The 21,989-nt window shown below is 46.9% G+C and overlaps 1 protein-coding gene across 1 annotated transcript in view; it reads left to right on the top strand.

Moving 5' to 3' along the window:
- Nucleotides 1-793: 793 nt before the first annotated feature.
- Nucleotides 794-21,989, top strand: part of LRP8 (LDL receptor related protein 8) — a 242,123-nt gene continuing 220,927 nt past the window's right edge. Inside the window, exons 1-2 of the mRNA XM_054384667.1 lie at nt 794-863; nt 1,713-1,832. Of these exons, the coding sequence (XP_054240642.1) occupies nt 794-863; nt 1,713-1,832 (190 nt within the window). The remainder of the gene's footprint in view (nt 864-1,712; nt 1,833-21,989) is intronic.

Raw genomic sequence — 21,989 nt, 5'->3', positions numbered from 1 at the left:
TCCCTCAGTGGGAGCCCTGCAGTAATGAGCGCGCACCATTTGTGACTCGAGGCCATTTAAAAGACTCCTCGTGCTTAACTGACTTCAAATTAAGCCCACGAATAAGGCAGCCATTAAGTGGGCATATGGAGGGAGGCTCACGAACGGAGGGCCCGACCCTGCGCACCCGGCTCCGAGGGGCGCGGGGCTGTCTATCTCTGCAGGAGGCCCGGGGTACCGCAGCGGGGCCAGGCCCGGCCCTGCCCCGCTCTGCCGGGATCCTTTTGCTGCTGGCAGCCCAGCACCGCCGGTCCTACTGCCCGGAGATGCTGTCGCCTCTCGCAGCCCAGGGGGCACTTGGCCCCTCGCGAAGCAGCAGCAGGTGATCCCAGCCGCTGCCACCCCGGCTTCAGCCGGGGCGCAGGCCAGCATCCTTCGCAGCAGGGCCTGGAACGCGTGTGCCATCTGCGGGGCTTTCGGTGGCCGCCGCCGCCGTAAGGCGCCGCCGCAGCACGCCCGTTCGCGCGAGCGTGTCGGGGAAGGCGTCTCACAGGTGTCCTTCCGGGTATGGGTCCCGCGGGGGGGGTGGGGGGCCTGGAACCGGCGATCGCTCTCTCGGGGGTGCAGCGGCTGGCGGTGGTCGTGGCCGTGCAGACCGGCGGCGCGCGGGGCCCGCCCAGCGGGGCGCGTCACGGCGCGGCGGCGGCGCGCGGCGCGGCGGGGGCGGCGCCGGCCGCAGTCGGCACGGGGCAGGCGAGCGGCGCGCCGGCTGCGCGCACCCCGCACACTGCCAGGGAGGGAGGGAGCGAGCACCATGTGCCGGCCAGCGCTCGCCCGGCTGCTGCTCCTCCAGCTGCTGCTGCTGAAGCTGCACCTCGGCAAAGGTGGGTCCGGCGCGGGCCCGGCGGCTCTGCCTCAGCGGCCGGGCGGCCGCGACATGCGGCAAATGCGTGCCTCGCCTCGGCGCTCCCGGGCGAGGAGGGGGCGAGAGACCTGCCTGCCCGGGCACCCACTCGCCGCGATGCCCCGTGAGAGGGTTGGGACCTACGGAGGGCAGGGCACGCTCGGGTGGTTTGCGACCTGCGGGGGTCGGGTGCGCTGTGCAGAGGGCGAATGCTGCACCAGCGCTGGTGACAGGAGCTGCCACCTTTAATCCCTTTCTGAGGAGACTTGTGCCTCACCACAGAAGCACTGCACCGTGTCTGCAAAGCAGATTTGCTTCTCCGTCCCCGTTCTCCTACCCTCAACTTCAGTTGGGTTAGTTCCCTTTTCCTGGACCAGCGCCGGCGCCTGTTACCCTCCGCGTCCCCAGGTATCTGCGTTTAGCCCCGCTAACGGACGCGCAGGGAGTCCCGGCATCAGTGTGCCTTACGATTTTTCTTTGTCTTTTGCATTTCACGTTTAAGCATCTTCTATTCCCAGGCTCCTTCACCCCCCGCCCGGCTTTAAAACAATGCGGGGAAGCACGGGAACGGTGCCTTTGATTCCCGCACAAAAGCAGCTTCGGGACCACCTCCGGTCTTCCCGCGGGTGCGCGTCTCCCCCAAGCCCCGCACCGAGCCGCTCTGCCCTGGCGAGTTCAGCCCCAGCACCCACACTCGACCGGCGGTTCCCGGTGGTCTGCCCGGCTTGTGTGCTGCCGGGGCCGTACGGCGAAGCGGCCCCGGGATGCCCCCGCCGCCCCACCTTGGCAGCGCGGCCCCCTGACCCAGGCGCGGCCCCGTGTTTTGCAGGCGCCGTCAAGGAGTGCGAGAAGGACCAGTTCCAGTGCCGGAACGAACGGTGCATTCCCGCCGTCTGGAAATGCGACGAGGACGACGACTGCTCGGATAATAGCGACGAGGCGGATTGCCGTGAGTGTCCGTGCCCCGGCGGAGAGGGGAGCGGGGGAGCGGGGCCCTCAGCGCGCCGAGCCTGGAAGGGCGCGCTGCCATCTGCGCTGCGCCTCGCTTTTATGAATGAATGAGTGAAGTCGCGCCGGCCCCGGCTCCAGCGCCGATTGGCTGCCGGGAGCAGCAGATCGGTGACGCGGCACCCGGGCCCGCCGTGAGCGCAGTTCCGCCCCACGGGGCAGCGGCTCCGGGCTGGCGTCGGGACCAGGTGCTTCGGCCGGGGCACCCGTGGGGCGATGAGGCAGCGGGAGTCCGGCGGAAGCGCTCACCCGCCCGTTCCCTGCCCGCTCTCTGCCCTGTCCCTGCTTGCTCCCTACCCGCCGTGATGTTCCGCCCTCGCCTCCAGCACCGTTTCTGCTCGGAGAGTCTACAGGGAACGGCGCGGTTTGTGTCCTCGGGAGCTGCGAGATGTTTAACCCCAGGGGGAGCTCCGGCCCGGAAGCTCAGGGCCGGTGACAGGTGCTCATGTGAAACGCTGCTTACTCTTAAGCATCCTACGAGATGTGGGGCTGGTGTATGTTTTGTGTTTAAATAGACATTTTCAGGCTTGACGAGGAGAAGGGAGGTGAACAAGTAGTTCTGCTTGAAGGTGTCAGCCACATAACACATAACTACATTTCTTGGTAGTGTAAGTGAAGAGAGAGCAGGGAGATCTATACTTTCAGTCCTAGGAGGGTGGCACTCTTGCCTTCTCCTGTGGTGTGCCCTCGATGCATGTAAGTGGCACCCAGTAAACTTTGGCTGGTAGGTAGGGTTGTGCTGTTATTGCCTTTCATTATTTTGCTTGCGTCTTCTGACAGCCTAGGAGACTTTGTCTCACCTGTGGAGTGTAAGAAGCATCTGTAAAAGAAGTCATAGAAACAAAGCCTTTAAAGAGAAGCAACTTTGATTTGGAGCTTTAAGTTGCAGATACTGTAGCAGGTAACACATCTCTTGAATTCTCTCTGTGAATGTTTGTAAGTTTATAATTCACTGAAAGAACTCTTGAAAGTTGCTAAACCTGGGGCATGTATCAAGAAAAGAAGTGTTTGTCAGTTTGTGACTATCCAGTTAAAGCTTCACCAATAAACCTGTGACAGGTGACACTCTGAGTGACATCTAAGTAGATTAGTGTAAGGACAGCAGGGCTTCCCAGACACTTCTTCATGAGGAATGTGTTGATGTTATAACATCAAACATAAAGTTTATTTCTGGTGCTTTTGTACTCAAGGACTTGATAAGATTTATGTATGCTTAAGTTTTTGATCTGGGGAGATAGCAGTGTTACTTAATTCAGATTTAAAATGTTTCATCCCGGAATGATACTGGCACTAGTTAGAGGCCTCTTGGATTTGCAATATTTCAAATTACAAGAGACTCCTGGATGCTGTGGCTGTCTGAGAACTGGCTTGGACTTGGGGGTAGTCAGAAGTAGGCAGGTTTTCTCCAAAGTGTGTGAGCTTCCAGAGGGAAACAGTAGCGGAAGCACTGGCAACCCCTGAGCAGGCTGATCGTAGTCTTCTTGAAGTCTGCTGTTTAAAAGTCCCTCTCTGTGTTGTTGTACAACACTGGGTGAACTGCAGGTGATACAGGGACTGTGCTTTGGGAACTGCTGTTTCAGAGGTTGGGATCGTGGCTGAGTAGCATCTTAAGGAACAGATGCTGCACCCTGCACTTCACACTGAAGAGGTTTGTGGGCTGAGCTCCTTGCCTAGCACGAGTGGGTCAGAATCTGGGCTGCTTCTTTATCTTTGCCTCTTCCTTGCAATCTGCTCTCTGAACATTGTATCAGAAAGAGAGTGTAAAACCACATCTGTTGAGTGTGTGAATTGTTCTGTGTTGGAATGGTTAGATGGATAATTGAATCTGATTTAGTTTCAGTGGAGTTACACAGTTTTGGGGGTTGTAAAAATATGCTGGCTAGATTCTGGTCTGGTGACTTCTGAGATGTCGGGAAGACCAATTTTTTGATGTGGAGACATCAGGAAGAATTCTTTGCTTTAGTCTGAACTTGGCATTTATTATTGATTGGGAACATACTATAGAAATTACTCATGGACGTAATTTAGTTCATATGTTGCAGTTGCTTTTCCAAGCAGTCTGAAAGGCGTTTCAGTTGCATTTTTCACACACATTTTTCTTGCTTACATTGTTCTGAATACTGTTTTCTTTTCAAAATGCATGCTTCTTTTCAGCCTATGTACTGTTTAGAGTTGTACTGACCGGGTGAAAGAACATGTACCATGTTGTTTCCTTCTAGATATCCCCTCTCTTATCACTGCTATAATAAAGGACATTTATTGAAAAACTATTTTATGAACATGTGCCATGGAAAAATCTGTTCTGGAAAACTCAGCATGCTGGAGGGGGAAAAGAATGTGCAGATATCTTGCTGGACCCTGCTCACCTCTGTAATGATTTGCTCATGCTTTTTTTTCCTGAAGAGACAGGATGGTCTTCATCAGTGTAAATAACTGGTTTGTGAAACAAGCTTGTCCCTGTGGTAGGCAGTCTGTATGCACTAGAAGATTTTGTAACCAAGAGTATCTTAAATAGTTCTGGAAGGAGAACTATTTGAGTCAATACTCCATGTGCTAGAAGCCATCTTTGTCTAAGACTGACATTGTTTTCCCCCCTTCTCTAGACCATTGCTGGTATAATGTTGGCTTTTTTTTAAAGGAGTTTTGGACTAGAAGGGGAATCATCTGGTATCATCTCCTTAGAATTTGCTCTCTGTTCATTCTCTGTTGTGGTTGGTAGTTCAGGTTATCTGCCTGTGAGTTAATATGGCCTGAAGCATGCAAAAGTAATGACCTCAGCTCTTATACAAATCAGATTACTCAGTACTGCTTTGTAAGGTGTGCTAAGTTTATCCCAGGTTGCCCCATAACCACCTTCTTGTATATCACAGGGCCCAATTCTTTCTTGGTATGTGGCAGTAGATTTTAGAGGTTTTACTTGTAGGAAATGAATGAAATGAAAGAAATAAATCCTGTTTTAAGGAAAAAAAAAAGGAAAAAGGCTGTTTAACACCTGTTTTTAACTTCAATACGATAAAGAGAACCTAGGAGCTCTCTGTCCCCACGGTTCACTTGTGAAAGGCGGTAGATGAATGGTAGAGAAATGGGATTTGTGGCTTACACTGTTAGGATTATCGTGCATTGGTTGTTTTTGTAAAGTACCCACAGACTAGACTCTACATCATGTCAATTTAAATTATCTCTGCAGTTTTAGCATGCTCCAAGAAGCACCTTTAGAGCTGAAACTTCATGTCACTTTGGGTTTCCTCATTTGAGCGAGTATCAGTTCTCCTTAGGGTGCATAATTCATATTGCATACTTCAAAATGATCAAGTTCTTTTAGTAATGTTCATGATTTAAAACACCTAAAGGATGAACAGAAAGAGTAGAGGGCTCTAGTGCTATGAAGACAAATGCTGAGAATTTGGGGAAACGGGAAAACAGAGATTACAATAAGTGCTTCACCCATTGGAGGAAGGAAAAGGAACCTGGTAGATGTAGGTAGCAAGTAAAAAGAAACAAATCCTGCTGGCAAAAGAACTGTAGCAAAAGGGGCTGCCAGGAGGAAAGGCAACAGTGCTCATTTTACTGTAGGCATGTGGCTTGTGAAATGTTAACAAGAGAGGAGGAGGAGATACTCATTTGTGTGTGTGGTGGAAATACATAAAGCTGTATCCAGAATGCTTAAATAAGGAGATGCCTTTTGCTGTCATCTTTTCAAAAGGTTAATGCAATTTATGAGAAAGAAAAGAAAAAGGGAGTAGAGAAGCTCCTTAAACTGTTCCTAGGTATCAATGAAAAGGAAACTAAACTCCTGAAAGTGAAATAGTGAAAGGTAGGGTGTTTGCACAGCTGAGGAAAGCGAGTCTCAGGCTCTGGAGTTAGAAATTTGGGTAGCTATTTGAGAGTTTAAATCTGTGTAAAACTACCGACTCTGCTCAATCCAGTCTGTGTGGGCCTGGCAAGACAAAAGCCCAGCTGCAATTTGCAGCTGTCATGATGTGTGCTATGTGTGATCCACACAATGAGGACAGGGCTCCAGGGCAGTTTGGACCATGATTTTTTAGATGCATTTTACTCCTTTCCTGCACAAGCAAGTGATGCTTTTTAACTCTCAGGAAACTCTGGAAAGTCAGGACTGAATTTTATAACCTATTTTAGAGGATGCTTGCAGGTGTACAGTCACAGGGATGTCAGTGACATTATAAAACATCAGGGTTATTTTTATGGTGGGAAAAATGTCCAGTTTCTAACTCACAGTGTTCTAAGTGTTTGTCCCTTTCTGAGATGCTCATAATGTGGGATACTAGGTTTTAATCTATGGCTTGCTCAGGATAGGTGGATGTTGCAGGGCCAGGTCATCTCTGGGGCCTGCAAGCTATGTGCCCAGGGTGCCTACTGCTGTGTGACACATCACCCAGAATGGAACATCCTAGAGAGCTGCTTTGATGGGGGAGTGGCTCTTCTTGCAAGTTTCTTCTTGCTTGCCATGCAGGAAAAACTTGCAGGTTGCAGCCATACACAATGCATTTGACACAAAATAAAAGCTCTCAGTTTGATGGCTGTGTTTGATAGGGTTTGATTTTTCTGCTCCAAGTAGGGTTTACATTACCTTAATTCAGACCTGCGAGTGGGTAAAAGAGACTGGATGACCTCTGCTTAAATGTTTCACTGTTGATTAAACCTTAAATGTGGCAAAGAGTATAGCTGCAAAGAGCAAGCAGCAGCTTAACCAGTTTCTTAAAACGAAACAGAAGCTGCAAGGCCTCTTCAGCTTTGCAGTACCTGCCTGCAGGGGGACACAGCCAAATGCAGAATTACTCTCGCTTTTAAAGCTCCACTCTTCCTCTTTGCAGTGGGATCCTTTCTCTGTTTTTTTTCTTTCTGGTGAGTACTGTTCATACTGGACAGGACTGAGGCTGCCTCAGGTGTGAGATGCAGTCTGAAGGGAGTTGTTGTTTCAAAGACTGTTCCTACATATGCAGAATTCAGGGTAAGCACATGGCCTCAGCAAACTTCCCCCTGCTTCAGCCCTTGCTATCAGGAGGAAGAAAGATTCCAGTTCTGCTGGCTTTGTGCATAGAGACCCTTTAGAGAGTATGACTCCTGCTGCCAATGCAAAAGCCCGAGGGGCAGCCTGATACTCTTCTTGCTTTTCAGTTCAGATTTCACTAGAGATGCAATTTGGGAATAAAAATACATTAAAAGCCTGTTTGTGAACTAAACTCTGGGTCCTGTGAAGAGTTAAATATGGTCTGAGTGGCACTAAAACACAGGAGTGTAGCAGTGTGCCATGCCAGCATGTTTGGGGGTGTGACAAAGTGAGACAGCAAGCAGTCACAATTGCCACTACCTTCTATACGTTTTTTATGCTGTGTTACCCATTGCTCCAGTCTTTCTTCATGTTCGGTGCTGAGACTGTTCTGTGTCAGGGGCAGTTTAACTGAGCTGCTTGGTCCGCCTCCATGCTCGTCCATGCTGGAAGTACTGGGAAGAGTGTTGCAGAGAGGCAGGGCTTGTTTGCTTACCTGTGTGCCTGTTGCCTTCCTGTCCTGGTCTGTACAGTGTTCATTACAGGACCACAGGATGTTAGGGTTTGGAATGACCTCTGGAGATCATGAAGTCCAATTCCCCTGCCAGAGCAGGACCATAGAATCTAGTGCAGGTCACACAGAAACACATCCAAATAGGTCTTGAAAGTCTCCAGAGGAGGAGACTCCCCAACCTCTCTGGGGAGCCTGTTCCAATGCTCTGTGACCCTTAGAGTGAAAAAGTTCCTCCTTATGTTGAGGTGGAACCTCCTGTGCTGTGCTGTAGTTCATATCCATTGCCCCTTGTCCTATCACAGGGTGCAAGTGAGCAGAGCCTGTCACTTTCCTCTTGAGCCCCAGCCCTCAGGTATTTGTAAACATTATTAAATCCCCTCTCAGTCTTCTCTTCTACAGACTAAACAGCCCCAGGGCTCTCAGCCTTTCCTCATCAGGCAGTGCTCCAGTCTCTTCATCATCCTTGTAGCCCTCTGTTGGACTCTCTCGAGTAGGTCCCTGTCTGTTCTGAACTGGGTAGCCCAGAACTGGATGCAGTATTCCAGGTGAAGTCTCAGTAGGGCAGAGTAGAGGGGGAGGAGATCTGCTTGATCCCTTGATCTGCTGGACATGATCTTCATGTGCAAGTTAGGCTGAAAACAAGTTTAGTGATCTCTTGTGTTCCACAGTGAATGCTGTTATTTGCTTCTCTTCCTTTTTTCATTATATTCTTGTCTGTTCTGAGAAAACCAGCTTCCATGTTCTTTAGATTTCAATTGTCTTCCCTATGCTGCATCCCTGATGCAGAAAATCAAGCATTAAGTACCTGAGGGAAACATGCCCATCTCCATTGACCCAGCTCCTGGCACATTCACATGAAGAGCTGTCTCTAGATACAGACTGCTTCCCAGGGAGTGGTGGGTTTCCATCATTCCTGCTCATGGTCTGGGAAAGAGAGAGAGAAGTGGGATAGGACCATTGAAAAGAGAACGCTTGGGATAGCCACTGGGCACATTATGGCTACAGAAGGGTTTACAGAGTGCTGCTGTGCTGTAGCAAGAAAGGACATGGTTCTAGGTACAGGTATAAGGTGTGGTCTGAAAAGCTTTCCTGAGGTCAAGGAGAATGGGAAGATTGAAAAGAATGAGTAAGTTCTGGAGGGAATTACAAAAGGGCAGTAGACCCAGCAGGGGCTTGGTTCGTTTAGTAAGGAGCTGAGAGCTCTCATTTCAGAGGCTAGGAACATATTCTACATGTTGAGCCAATGGAGACAATCTTCATCCAGAGCATTTTAAAGTGTGAAAAGTTAAAACAAAAGTCAATGTAGAGCAGTTCACTTTGTCTGCAATGTCACAAACCCAGAATTAGCATAAGTTTGAGATGTGATTTCTCATCACATTTGAGATGTAGTTGATGGTAGAGTGGAAGATACTTAGGATAATTAACTATTAATGTGAAAATGTTTAGAGATTAACTCAAATGAACAAATCACAGTTATGAGACTGGAGAACCAAGAGTAATGTGTTGGTGAACACATTTGTCTGACACAGCCAGAAAAAGAGATTGCCAGTGCTGGACTTCACTGTCCACCTAAAGGACCATGAAACACTCTGGAACAGCTGAAAATGTCTAAGCATTGATTCTCTTAGCTGTTTGTAGCAGAGAAACTGCCCAGCCTTTGTTTCTGCTACCTTTTTAATGGCACCAGCTCTTTTAATTCACCAGCAAATCTACTGTGTCCTCGGTGTGCTGCAGAGACGGTGATGTTGGATCAGAGAGGTGTTTGTGGTAGGCTTGATCTGCTGTGAAGGTCTCCTGGTCCTCATGGCATTGCTTCTCTTGTTGGCCTTTTCCTCTTTGCAAGTTTCCCATTTACCTGTGGCTTTTCCCTGGCAGTTTCAGAGAGGTTCCCAAGCACACTGCTCCTCAGCTCTGCTTCTCTGTGCTGTTGCATGCTGAATGAAGTGCCAGGGGATGGCCATTCCTCTTCCTTTGCTCTGCCAAGGAAAACAAATCAGTGAGCTGTGTTTGAGCGATGGGGATGGAAATCGGTGTTGCTGCTGGTTTTCTTATGCGGTGGCCTGTCCCTGGTGGAAAAGCAGGCTGCCTGCTCCAGTGTGCTCTGCTTCCAGAGCAGACAGCTGCTTCTAGCCAAAGGGGAGTCTCCACTCTTCCATGGAGTGTGTGCAGGAAGTGTTGGAAGTGCCAAATGTGGTTTTTCTAACTCTTTATTTCCTGTTGCAATTATTAATATTTAGATAGCCACAAGGAAGGGGTAAAAGGCCCTGTGATAAAATGAATGCAGATTTTCTTCTCTGTGAGAAATTCTGGCTGAAATACAGGAGACAACAAACTGATGAGACTTTAAGAGTTATAACGCTGTAAGCTAGTTGAAAAATAAAACTAAACTCATCCAAACTGAAAGATCTTGAAAAGGCAGATTTTAACCTAAGAGAAGTCAGAAGATTTTTGAACCAGGGATGTGAGCTCCCTCTCTGATGGTCTTTCAGGGGAAGATACACCCTGTGTCTTGCCCTAATGATAATGCCCTGTTACTGTGGTTCTACTCCTGGTGAGGACGGTGTCTTTTTCCCCAAAGCTGAGGCCAATTTGGCAGCTCTGTGTCATGCTCCTCATGAAGAGGGCAATAAATGGTGCTACAGCTCTTCTGCAAGTGACTTGTGGTTGTATAAGCATTCAGCAGCAGAGCCAGGAACAGAAATGAGGTCTCCTACGAGCAGTCCAATGCTCAGTATGTACAACCATATTGCTCACTGAAGAGGTGTCAGTTGGACTAGTGGAAATGGTTCAATTTTTCCTCCAGGTTTCCTGGCTTTTTTCAGTCTAAGCTAAGGCCTGGTGGTCATTTTAACCTTACAGTTAATGCCAAGGAAAGTGTTGGAAACTAAGAGAAAAAGATTTAAAGCTGGCTTAGCATAAGGCTGGCAGCCTTTGGGCTGCAGCCATGTAAAAGGAGAATTATTGCCTTTTTAAAATTCTTTGTTGTTTTGTTTCTGATCTATCAGTATTATTTTGCATTATTAATATTTGTTAAATGCTGGAGAGCATGTGTGGCACTGTACCAGGACCAGAGCAGCCAGGGACTCAGTTTCCATGGCAGCAGGAGCACAGTCCTCTACTTGCAGAACCAGAAGGACTCTTTTTGGCAGCTGCAGTCTGTGCTGTGATTACTTTTTCTTTTTAAAGATAGATATATAACTTAAAATCTGATTCCTTAGTGCTGCAGAGCCTTGTCCATCCTGAGTGAGAATTTTGCCTGCTGTAAGTTTCTTTATCTTTTCTGGAGTTGTAGCTTGGTTTCTGTAGCTTCTGTGTGTGTGATTTCTTTTATTTGCAAACCACTGAAAGAGGGGGAAAAGAGTGTGTTTAAAATTCATTGAAACAGATGGAAATTGCCTCTGGATTTTGGTTAAATGCGACATGTTACATGGTTGTATATGTCTCTCCCTTTCCAAGTAGCCTATAGCACAGTTTTATCAAGTGGAAAACCCAGCTGTTGGAGAAACTCTTAATTCCTTTCCTCATTTAGATAACTGTTCCATTGCCAGGTTTCAACTTTGTTTTGTGTTTTAACTGACCTTGGGTTTGTATTTTTGTCATGTTTCCTTCCTAGAGATGCAATGTATAGTATTGGTGTACATTGAGGTGATGTTTTGCTTCATTGCAAAGAGTGAGTTAACATCACTCACCCATCAAGTGGAGGGGGTTGATCTCTTTTTGGTGGTGCACAGTAATAAGACAAGGAACATGGATACAAACTTGAACATAGAAGGCTTCACCTCAACATGAGGAGAAACTTCTCTACAGTGAGGGTGACAGAACACTGGAACAGGCTGCCCAGGGAGGTTGTGGAGTCTCCTTCTCTGGAGACTTTCAAAACCCACCTGGATGCATTCCTTTGCGGTCTACCCTAAGTGATCCTGCTTTTGGCAGGGGGGTTGGACTCAATGGTATCTGGAGGTCCCTTCCAACCTCTGACATTCTGTGGTTTTCTTTGGATCCCAAGTCTTTTTTTAGCTATGAATTACCTGGCAGAGGTTTTCTGTTGGTCTTTGCTTTCCATGTGTCAAGTTTAATGTGATTTATTTATTTGGTGGCTTTTCAGGCTTTTTTCCATTTTTGTTGAGCTAGGTGAGTAAGGTTGTGTAAGTTGCATGTGTCTGCTGCAGAACTAGCTGCTTCGCTTGCTGGTTTAGCAGTGGTTGTATATCAGTGAGTCTTGCTGGATATGCAGATATGATGCCACTCTGTGTGATCCAGATGGTAGCTGAGAGCATAAAAAGCAGCAGCAGCAAGAGTGGTGAATGCACTTGCCCCAAGAGTAAGAATTTCAGATGTAAACTTACAACTGTTCCTGGAGAGTCCTTATCAATCCTGAGACACAATTGCATCCGTACAGCTCCTATAAACAGAGAGCATTGCCCCAGTTGCTTTGATAACTGCTGTCAGAGTTGACTGATCTAGGCCAATAAATCACCTCTGTCCCCATCCCTGAGTGGCTCTGTTCAGATAGTGGAGTCACCAAGTGGCTGCTTGCTGGCTTAGCTTTCTGTAATTCCTAAACACCATCTTATGGATCTGAAAAGTGGTGCTTAGAGAAGTTATCCTTTGTCCAAGGCTGGGGGATGATTCAGCAACTCATTGTGAACATGAGTGACTCATGAAGAATGTTCCTCCTTTCTCTTTTGCTGGTCCATTATCGCATTGTCTTTCACAGATAATCGTGTTCTGGGGATTAAGGACTGCTCAAGGGCTTTATTTTTTGCCTTTGTCATGCACAGTTTGTGAAATGCACAGAGAAATCTCAGGGGTGATGTAACTCACTGTTCCAAAATTTTAGCATTAGGTCAAGTGCAAGAATGACTTCAGATGGATCAGTTCTTGTACTTAATATCAAAGACACACAAAACAGAGGTGTTTGAGGGGACCGTGGCATTTGGTTTGCTTCTCAAAACAGACTGTGTTTTTGTTCATTCTAACATGAACAGAACAACAGAGTGCAACCTGCAGATGGGCAGGCGTCACTGGAGCCACCTCCTCTGCTGGCCCAAAGTCCTGGCTTTGAGACTGCACATGGTAGATGTTTCATCACTAGAGAGAATCTTCCCATTCCCTTGGGGACACTGTCTCTCAGACCTCCTTTACTTCCAGGCCCAGCCTTCGCTGTTACCTGAGCACTAACTATTGAAGTAATTTATCACTAGTGCCCCCTTGCCTCAATAAATTATTTGTAACATAACCTTGACTGACAAGAACCAAGCTGAACAGTAAAGATACAATGTAGATTGCACAACCTTTTAAGTTTGCACAATGACACTAATTTCTCCTAGTTTGATAAGTAGGGCTGCATCCTTGCCTTGGTGGCAATAACAGGTAGCATTTAAATTAGCTGGGTACTACTTGGGGATCCCATTGGGCTTGTTCTGCAATATAGAAGGGATAATCTATGTGGGCATAATTCTTTGGTGAATGATAAATGATGAGTTTCAAAGGGAAGCTCTGGCACAGTCTCTGCCAGGATCACATGGGTGGATTGAAATTGCACTCTTTACTTCAAGGAATTGCTCCTTGCCAGGTGATTTCTGTTCCCTTTTACACAAGAGCTCTTTAATACAGATTTTTGTCCTATTTTTCATAGAATAATGCGTTATGTATGTTTGCCCAAGGTGCTAGTGCATGTTGATCCCTGGAGTTAAGTGAGGGTTAAGGAGCTGCATTGACAGGTGTAGGGAAGAGCCACATCCATCCAGGTCCTCACTGGAGGGACTCTGCTCATGGCATGGCACTTCAAAGACTGTTACTGCAGAGCAGAGGAGATATCTTGGAGCCTGCAGTGTAAATCCAGGAGCCTTCTTCTTGTAGGAGATGATAAATTAGGTGGTGAATTTTGATTCATGGCTGTGGATGAGCATGTGCCTGAGCAAGGTGGAGCCTTTCTTGATCTTACACACAGCATCTTGCTGGAATCCTTTTCGTTCAAGTCCTTCCACGGGAGCTGAGCCATTAGTTCTCCTGGCCCTATTTCACAGAGTGCCTGTCTTCAACAGCAATGCACAACCTTTGTTAACACCTTGTCTTGCTCATGCATTGAAGGAGCCTCTCCAAAGCCTGGCTGAGAGCAGCAAGCATTTCTCATTGGATGGTGCACAGAGTCATGTGAATGCTGCCAGCCTTGCTCTGTGCACATACATGCAGAAAGGGTTAATAGCTCTTGCACAGACGCTGTACTGCAGCTGGCTGAAAGCTGCTTAGTTCACCCTACCCAGATCTATTTAGTCCATTTACAGTATTTTAAAACTTTAAGATTGAAATCCATGAAGCTGACAGTGCTGGAGAGACTGGAGCTGACATGGAGCTTCACACCTATCTGCTGTTGCCTCCAGTTCAGGGCAGTTGTGCACCCAAGTGTCAGGCACAGTGTGAAGTGTATTGGCCAGCAATAACCCAGAAGCTGTGTGTTCACTGAACAAAAGCCATCACCTGTCACTGAGCAGTTCTGATCCTCCAGCTTTCAAGGTCAAGACAAGATATTCAGTTTCATGGGAAATGCTCCTGCAGCAGGAGCCAGATTTGTGCTGGGGTGGTTACAGAGTCCTTGGCTCACAGGGTTGTTGCCCTGGCAGCCTCATCTGTGCCCTACAACACACTGTAGGAGGGTTTCAAGAAATCATGAAACCAAAATACCCCTTCAGGAGACTGTTTCTTTCCTTCCCTCTCTGTGCAAGCTGGATGGCTGTCAGAGGATGTTCATAATGGTAAGGATTGAGCAGTGATCTCTGTTACTAGCAGGTTCCTATTCTGTACCCTGTTGTGCAGGCTTCATTATCCTATCACAGAGTTAATTTAAAGTGCAAAGAAGATGCTCATCTGGCAGTGTAAACCACAGAGGGGGAGGAAGGCAGCCAAGTACAAGACCTAATTTGCCCCCTTCCCACAAGAATGTTTTTTTTTTCTTTCTTTCTGCAGGAGAATGTGGGTTTGGAGGTGGTGTTCAAGAACACGGTCAGGGTCTGGTTTAGAGCAGAGTCTTGCTGTATTGTTTTGAGCAGGGTTTTCTCCCAGCTACTTGTTTTTACTGAAGTCTTGTGCATTGGGTTTCTTGAGAGAAAGAACAAGCCTGGTGAGACTTAAAACAACAAATCAAAATTCCCTGAAGTGGCCTTTTTTTGTGACTGTGGCATACCTGCAGGGTGGTGTCATACCTCCCTGAGCTACTTGGGGTGGATCTGCTGTAGATTTTTGGTGCATCAGCTTGACCTTTAACATAGAAAAAGGGTGTGTGGAAATAGCATTTTCCTACTGTAATCAGTTAGAATTATCTTTTACTCTGTTAGGGTCTTTCTCCTGCTTTCTTAATAGCAGAGATTTTTACCCCAGTTTGAGACAAAGATGCTGGAGGTGTCACTGCCTTACCTGAGCTACATTCTTGGCAGCAGATGAGAAGGCGAAGATTCTTTTCTGTTTGTGCTCTCTGTGTATGAGACAATTCTATCTCTCATTGGATATGAACAGAAAGACTGAGGACCTCATTTCATTCTAAAGTGGTAGAAATCAAAATACTCCATGATAAGTATCTCAGGATCTGGGGATGATGTTTGTTGTGTGTTGTGCTCTAATTAGTTGCTGCGTTTGCTGGGATTTCCTTATTGCTTTCATCCATCGGCAGCAACGTTCCCTGATTTGAAATTTGAAGGGAAAAGAACATCTTGTCTGCATGCTGGCACAGCCTGATCCGGCTGCTGCAGAAGCCTCTGAGGAAATGCTGAGCTGTTATTTCAGATTGTTGACTAACAGCTTGGCCCTGTGGCTTTGTAGCACAAGCCTGACCTTCTCCCTGCTGGCACAGCTCTGCTGAGACTGTCTTGTAGCTGGAGAAAAAGGCCTCTGTGTGTCCAGTGAGTAAGAAGGGAGATGAGCTTGTGTGGTCTGTGAGGTTCTGCAGAAGGAAGAGCTCTGGCTAGCCTTGGTGTGCTGTGGGGCTGTACCCATGTAGCTGTGCTGGCAGAGGCTTCTCCAGTGTGTGTGCAAGGCCACTGCCTCCGTCCAGGCAGATTTTCACTTGTGTTCTCTCACCTGAGGTGAATTTTGTGAAGTAACAGTGAAGGGAACGTGCTTGGGGAAGATGCTAGATAAAATGTCACATTTTAAGGTGATGTTTCAAGAGACTGTTTGTCCTCCACAAACAGGCACAGCTGGCAATGAGGAACCTTTCCATACTCAAAGATCAAAGGCTGCAGTCCTGTTTTGGTCACAAAAATGTTTCCCGCAGTGGTTTTCATACTGTGTTGCCCTGTTTGCTTTTGGTCTCCAGAAGCCCATGGAACATCACCACAGACCTACAAGAAATTCAAGGTACAATCCATTCTTTGTTATGGTACAGACTGAAGATGTTGCAGTGCTGCAGACAGAAGGATGGTGTGCAGGAAGAAGAGGAGGCTTGCTGGGCACATACCAAGTTTGATCACAGTTGTGGGTTCCCACCTAGTTATGTGCAGAGTAGATGAAGGGGGCAGCAGTTTCTCACTTTGGATCGCAGCTTTGTTCCAAGTGAAGATTAATGCCTTGGTAATTCTGCCATGGACAAGAGAGTGCAGTCTCATTCCATTGTGTGAGGACTTGCCATAGGCAAGCCATGAAAATAGAACTCATCCATATTTTAGTGACTCTTCATTCAGGCTGTATCCAGTGCTTCTTTGGCTTGTGTTCTCCAGTGTCCTGCTGAAGGGAAGATCAACCACATACATATTTTAGTTTGTGATAGCCCTAGTTGAAGAATGATCTTGCTTTCAATTTACAGGCTCTAAAATTGCCTCCTCACCTGCTAGCAGGCTGCTTGGTCAGCATTCAGAGATGTGCTCACTTGTGGAAAGGGCTAAGCTCACTCCAACCTATGGTGTGTGATTCTTACAGCTAAAGCAGGCTCTTTGTGTGCTCACCCTCAGCTCTCTTGGCTTTTGGGAGCAGAAAGACTCAGAGTTCTCAGTGTAGTAGAGAGTGCAGCGTGTAGGTCTGAACTTTACCACAGGAAGTCTGAAAGAGCAGGAAATTACAAGGTTTGGGCTCATGTTTAAATTGTATTGGGAGCCCAATTCTGGCAATAAATCCTCACAGCACCAGTGCCTCTGGTCTTCATGCTGCCCGAGACAGTGAACAGAGCAGCAGCTAAGGTTTGCCAGGCTTGGCCCACGGTTTGCAGCCTTATCTGTCATAGCAGGGATGGACTAGAGAAAAATGAGTAGCGGTCCTTAGTCCCAGAAAGTGGTGTGCAGGCTGTGCTCCTACCACCTGTTGGGTATCCCCAGCCTCAGTCCCACAAAGTGGTGTGCAGGCTGTCTTCTTACCACCCCTTGGGTATCCCTGATCCCCAAGCTCCTTGTCCTTCCTGACAGTCTTGTGTCTTGGCCTGCATATGGTTTGGAAAGCCTCAGTATTCTTGCTTTAATCCACTTGCTTATAAAAAAACCCTAAGTTTGTGTTTTGGTTGAGACATTGTGCAATATATTCCACTGACAAAAACCCTTAAACCGCCCACCCCCAACCCTGAACCATTTGGAGAGGCCAGTTCTGCCTTGCTGCCAGTCATTAGATTGCACTGCCTGTTGGTTGTTGCTCTGGAAGCAGTGAGTCACTGTAAACCTCTCTTAAGTCTCTTATATCAGTATTGTAACTTACATCAGAATGCAACTTACATCAGAATTGCCACTTACATCAGAATTGCAACTTACATCCTGCTTTTTTCAGTCCCCATACCTCAGCTAGTATTAATAGCATTTCCCTAATAGATAGGTAATAAACCACTTGCAGGGTATTAGATTTTCGGTTTGACTGAAGAAAATGGCCAGGAGGCTCTGCCATCCATGCAGAGGCACTCTACACTTCTGTCCCTGGTGTTTATAAGTGTCTGATCTTGATGGGTGTTTGTTTTGCTGAGCTTTTAGTAGCTTGGACTTTCAGTCAGACAGCATTATGGCTGTGTAAGTGAGTCAAATAAGCTTTGTGGTTTTCAGGGTGCTGTGTCTTCCTTCAAATGAAGAGCAGGCAACCATGGTTCAGTCCTGCTGAATCTATTGTATTCCATTTTTTTTTCCTAGAAATATGGCTAGAGAGTAAAATTGTACTGCTTTTGTGAGGATCTTGTGTCAGAGGACGCTGCTGCTGAAGGCTTCACGCACCCCTTCTGGGGACAACGTTCAGTGGAAGATGCAAGTGAGAGGCAGGCCTGCTGAAAGGTGACAAAGCAGCCTCTGGCTGTGGGATGTGGGTGATCAGGACAGTTATGTCTGCAGTTCTGCACTGGGAAGGTGCCTTCCTGTGCACAGAGCTTGTGGTGTGATTTTCAAGAATGCAGCCTGTGTGATTGCCCAAGGTGCAGAGCCCGTAAAGGACAGGAAGAGGATATTGAAGGGAAAGGCAAGCTGAAACTTGACAAAACATGTCCCTGTTTCAGCAGGCTGTGCGGCGGGCTCTCATCTCCTTACCCAAGGAAACTGTGTAAACTTAACCTCAGATGTCATCAGAATATGTCCACATCTGGAAATAAAGAACTGTTTGTGCTCAGTTCCTTCACCTCAGCCTGCTGGCAATACTTGAGGTGGTTTGTTCTGCTTCATGCAGACCTCACCAGTCCTTTGAGAGTGGATGACTCCCTTGCAGCATCACAGTTTGGTCCCCACTGTTAGGCTGTAGAGGTGAGTGGCTTTCCCCATCTCGTGACAGAGGGACAGGGTGACAGCTGCCAGGCAGCAGATAGCCACCAGGAAAGCAGGAGAACTTTGCATTGATTTGATGTTGCAGTTTGCTGTGGAGCTGTTGCTGTGACCACAGAGAACTCGGGAGGTGCAACTGCATGTCAGTAAGGTGTGTGTCTGCTGCAGTAAACAGCAACAGGACAATAAAAATGCCTACCTTACCTGTTTGTCTGCTAGAAGGACAGACAGGCCCCAAAAGTACCATTTAGGTTATTCAGTGAATGCCCTATTTTCTAGAAGTCTTATTATAGCCATCAAGAGAGGCAGGGTGCTTGGCTCTATTAAGATGTGGGCTACTTATTCAGGCAGGGGCAGGGACTTGGCTTAAAAACCAACTTTTTATGTCATATCGGTGCCTTTCTGAGCTTGTACTGACAAGCCCCCTCAGCTCTCATTTCTCAGCTTACCTGTGTGTGAGACGGGAAATAGTTTGTCCTTAGTTTTGCAAAACAGTGCCTGGTCAAAAGAGTGGCATAGGAGCTTGGTGTTGCTGTTGAGTTAAATGTGTGTGTGCTTGCAAACAGAATCAGCAAACTGGCACTTTGGTCAAGAGAAGCAGCTTTTGAGTTTAGAGGGCTGTACTTCTGAATCCAGTAAGCATATTGAGTGCAACCCAGACGGCATCCTGGAGGGAAGTTTTGTGGCATCAATTAGCTTGTAGGTGACCATGCTTCTAGCCAACTGTGAGTTATTTGGCAGCTTGCCACTTGACTGCTAGTGAAAATGCAAGAGCAATGAGATGAAAGAGAGTTCCTGAGAGACAAAGAAAAAGATGTCTTCACTTAAAAAAAAGAGATTTGTGGATAATGTTTCTTAAATGATTTAAGCTGCCTGCTCTTGCGCAGCCCATATTTCAGCCTCATTTGTGTTCTTTGCTGCATTTGTATAAATAAACCCATTTTAAAATTCTCTCAAATTTTGTTCTCTGGAAAGGATCTGCAAATAGAAGGGCCACCAATAGATGGGCCAGTGCCCTGGGAGATTTAGGAGGTGAGCTTTGTTCAGCATTTCCTCTGGAATTGATGTTCTTATCTAGATTTTAAGACTTGGGTGTTTCTGCTGGAGGTTGTTGCACTCTGGACTCAAAAGGAGCTGCCAAATCGCTAAAATCCTGACTGGATGGTAGTACCACAGCTTCATCTCATCCCAATGGGAACTGAGCCTGAGGAGCACTCATTATGGGGCAGTGACTTCCCCGGTACCAGAATGAACTGGGGTTGGGTTTTGTTGACTTACAGAATGCTCATCAGCTTACAGAAATATTTCTGCTTTCCTTTTTTTGTTTAAAATCTGTTTTAAGGGGACTTAAAATAATCTCCATGAATCAGGTGCTAGCATTTCGGCTGGGTTTTGCATCTGTGCAATGAGGGATAATTAGGTTTGTAGAACAGATGTCCTGGAAGCCTGCAGTGCAGTGTGCCTGCCTGTTTCTGGCTACAAAGATTTACCCCTGGGTGCACTTGTTGTCTTTTTATGGGGGAGAATGGCAAATTCCCAAACAGTTTTCTGTATCCAGTAAGGCCTTCAAGATCTCAGACCAGATTTAATCAGTAAATGCTTCACTGAAAGCTTTAGAAAGCAGATTTGCTCCCAAGAATTTATCTTAGCTGCTTAGTGCTGAGCTTTTGCTCTGCACTGAAATGTGTTGCTGCTTTTTCAAAATGAGCAGAAATATTTGCAAGGAAGTAATGATGATGGTGAAACTTTTCCCTCCATTCTCCTGAGGCATAGCCATTACAAGAAAGCCCCCAGGGACAGGAGAAGGACATCATTAGCCCAGAAGTGCATTCTGCTTTCTACTACCTCCTGCCTCCATTGCCTGCTGGAGGAAGAAATGGGATTTTCTAACTAGCCAGATAGGAACAAGAACATGAATTGTGAATCTGGATGTATGCTGAGCGTGACCTAGGACTTTATGAAATACAGAATGTTCTTCATGGCACATTTTTGGCCTGGAGATGTGGTTTTGCTCAAGCTTTATCACATCACAATGTTGCATGTTTCTCCCAGTGTAGCTGTTAAGAAAAAGGCAGTGCTTTGCTTTTCACAGAATGGTTTGGGTTGGGAGGGACCTCCAAAGGTCATCCAGTCCAAACCCCTCTGCAGTCAGCAGGGATATCCTCAACTAGATCAGGTTGCCCAGAGCCCTGTCAAGCCTCACCTTGAATATCTCCAGGGATGGGGCCTTTTGAAAAGCGTTCAATGGAGGGAGCACTTTAAAGTCCAATGTTGTACTGACTTTTTACTGACCAGGTAATATACAGCTGTGCTTTCCGTCATCATTCCATCAGGTGTGCCTTTATTTCATAGACAAGGGCTCAGGCAGCTTCTCTGCTTTCCAGAGGTAACCATTTTGCTTCTGTTCCAGAAGGACCAGGTCTCTTTCAAAAATGACTTTGCTGGGTCATTCCTTCTGGCATTGGTCCATACAGCAGACGTTTGTTTTTACAGCTTCAGAAAGATACAGTCTGAGAAAACAGCAGCAGCCTCAAGGAAGGATCTGGAGACAGCACTAAACGTAGAAGCTTTCAAAGCATAGCAGGAGGGCATGTGTGGGGAAAAAGAAAAATCCATTGAAAGTGATGCAGTGGGAGATTGTATTTTGGGATATGCTTTCAACCGAGAATCGAAAATGGACACTAGCTTCTTGTTTCCATCTTACTGCTGCTGAGCTGGGCTCGGTTACACTGCAGTTCTCAGCAAACTCATCTCCATCATCATGATCTTGGAGGTGTTTTCCAACCAAAACATAGAATCATAGGGTTGGAAGGGACCTCAAGGATAATCCAGTTCCAACCCCCCTGCCATGGGTAGTGGCACCTCACACAGATCAGGTTGCTCAGAGCCACATCCAGCCTGGCCTTAAAAGCCTTCCAGGGATGAGGCTTCTACCACCTCCCTGGGCAACCTGTTCCAGTTTCTCACCACCCTTGTGGTGAAGAACTTCTTCCTAACATCCAATCTGAATCTACCTATTTCTGTTTTTGCTCCATTCCCCCCAGTCCTATCATTACCTGACACCCTGAAAAGTTCTATGGTTCTATGAGTCTGTGATTCCAGTCTGAAGTCAATGCAAATTGCAGGGATTTCTTTGATCTGGTTCTTAGCTTTCATTGTGACTAGTGAAGAAACACAGGCATGCACTCTGATATTTTTCCAGTAAAGCTAAAACTTCATGTTATTTTTAGATCTGATGTTTTAAAATGCCTCCTGAGCAAGCTTTCTCCCTGTGCTTTGCATAAGAATGAACCTGGCAATCAGGCCCTTACGTAAATAAAACCTGCAGCTCACTCAATATTTTGCTGGCACAGATAGAAGAAAATCACAGCAGAGCTGGTTAATTTTCACAATTAATGCTGATCTTGCAACAGCAGTCACAATTTTAAGAGTCACCTGAAATCTCAGTCTCTGCAAAATCCTGGTCAGGGAAGTTTTTCTCTCCAGAAGTTGCATTGTCACAGCACTCTTCTCTTCTGAAGAATTTCCATGGAACTTTCGGCAGAATCCTGTTGGAGAGCTGCATGGTTCTCCTCTTTAAATGCCACAGGAATTAAGACATGCTGACAACTGAATCATCTGAGTGACTTTCCTCTCCTCCTCAGTGCAGGATGAATCCTTGCCGTGCCTGGTGCACAGAAAGGTTCAGTTCCTTCCTCTCAGTCACTTCCAGTGATTATGCAGTGATCTCTCAGCTGCTGCAAGAGAGTGAGGGAGTAATGAACGTGGCAGAGGGTTGCTGTGCGAGTGCAGTTTCTCTTGCTGGCAACATTCAAAGTCTGTTCCAATTTTCACTTGATTCTTTCCAAAGAATCCCTGCAAAATGTT

This window comes from Indicator indicator, chromosome 10, assembly GCF_027791375.1.
Source record: "Indicator indicator isolate 239-I01 chromosome 10, UM_Iind_1.1, whole genome shotgun sequence".
Taxonomy (NCBI): domain Eukaryota; kingdom Metazoa; phylum Chordata; class Aves; order Piciformes; family Indicatoridae; genus Indicator; species Indicator indicator.
Note: the sequence above shows the minus strand (reverse complement) of the source record. Positions and strands in the feature narration are given on the sequence as shown.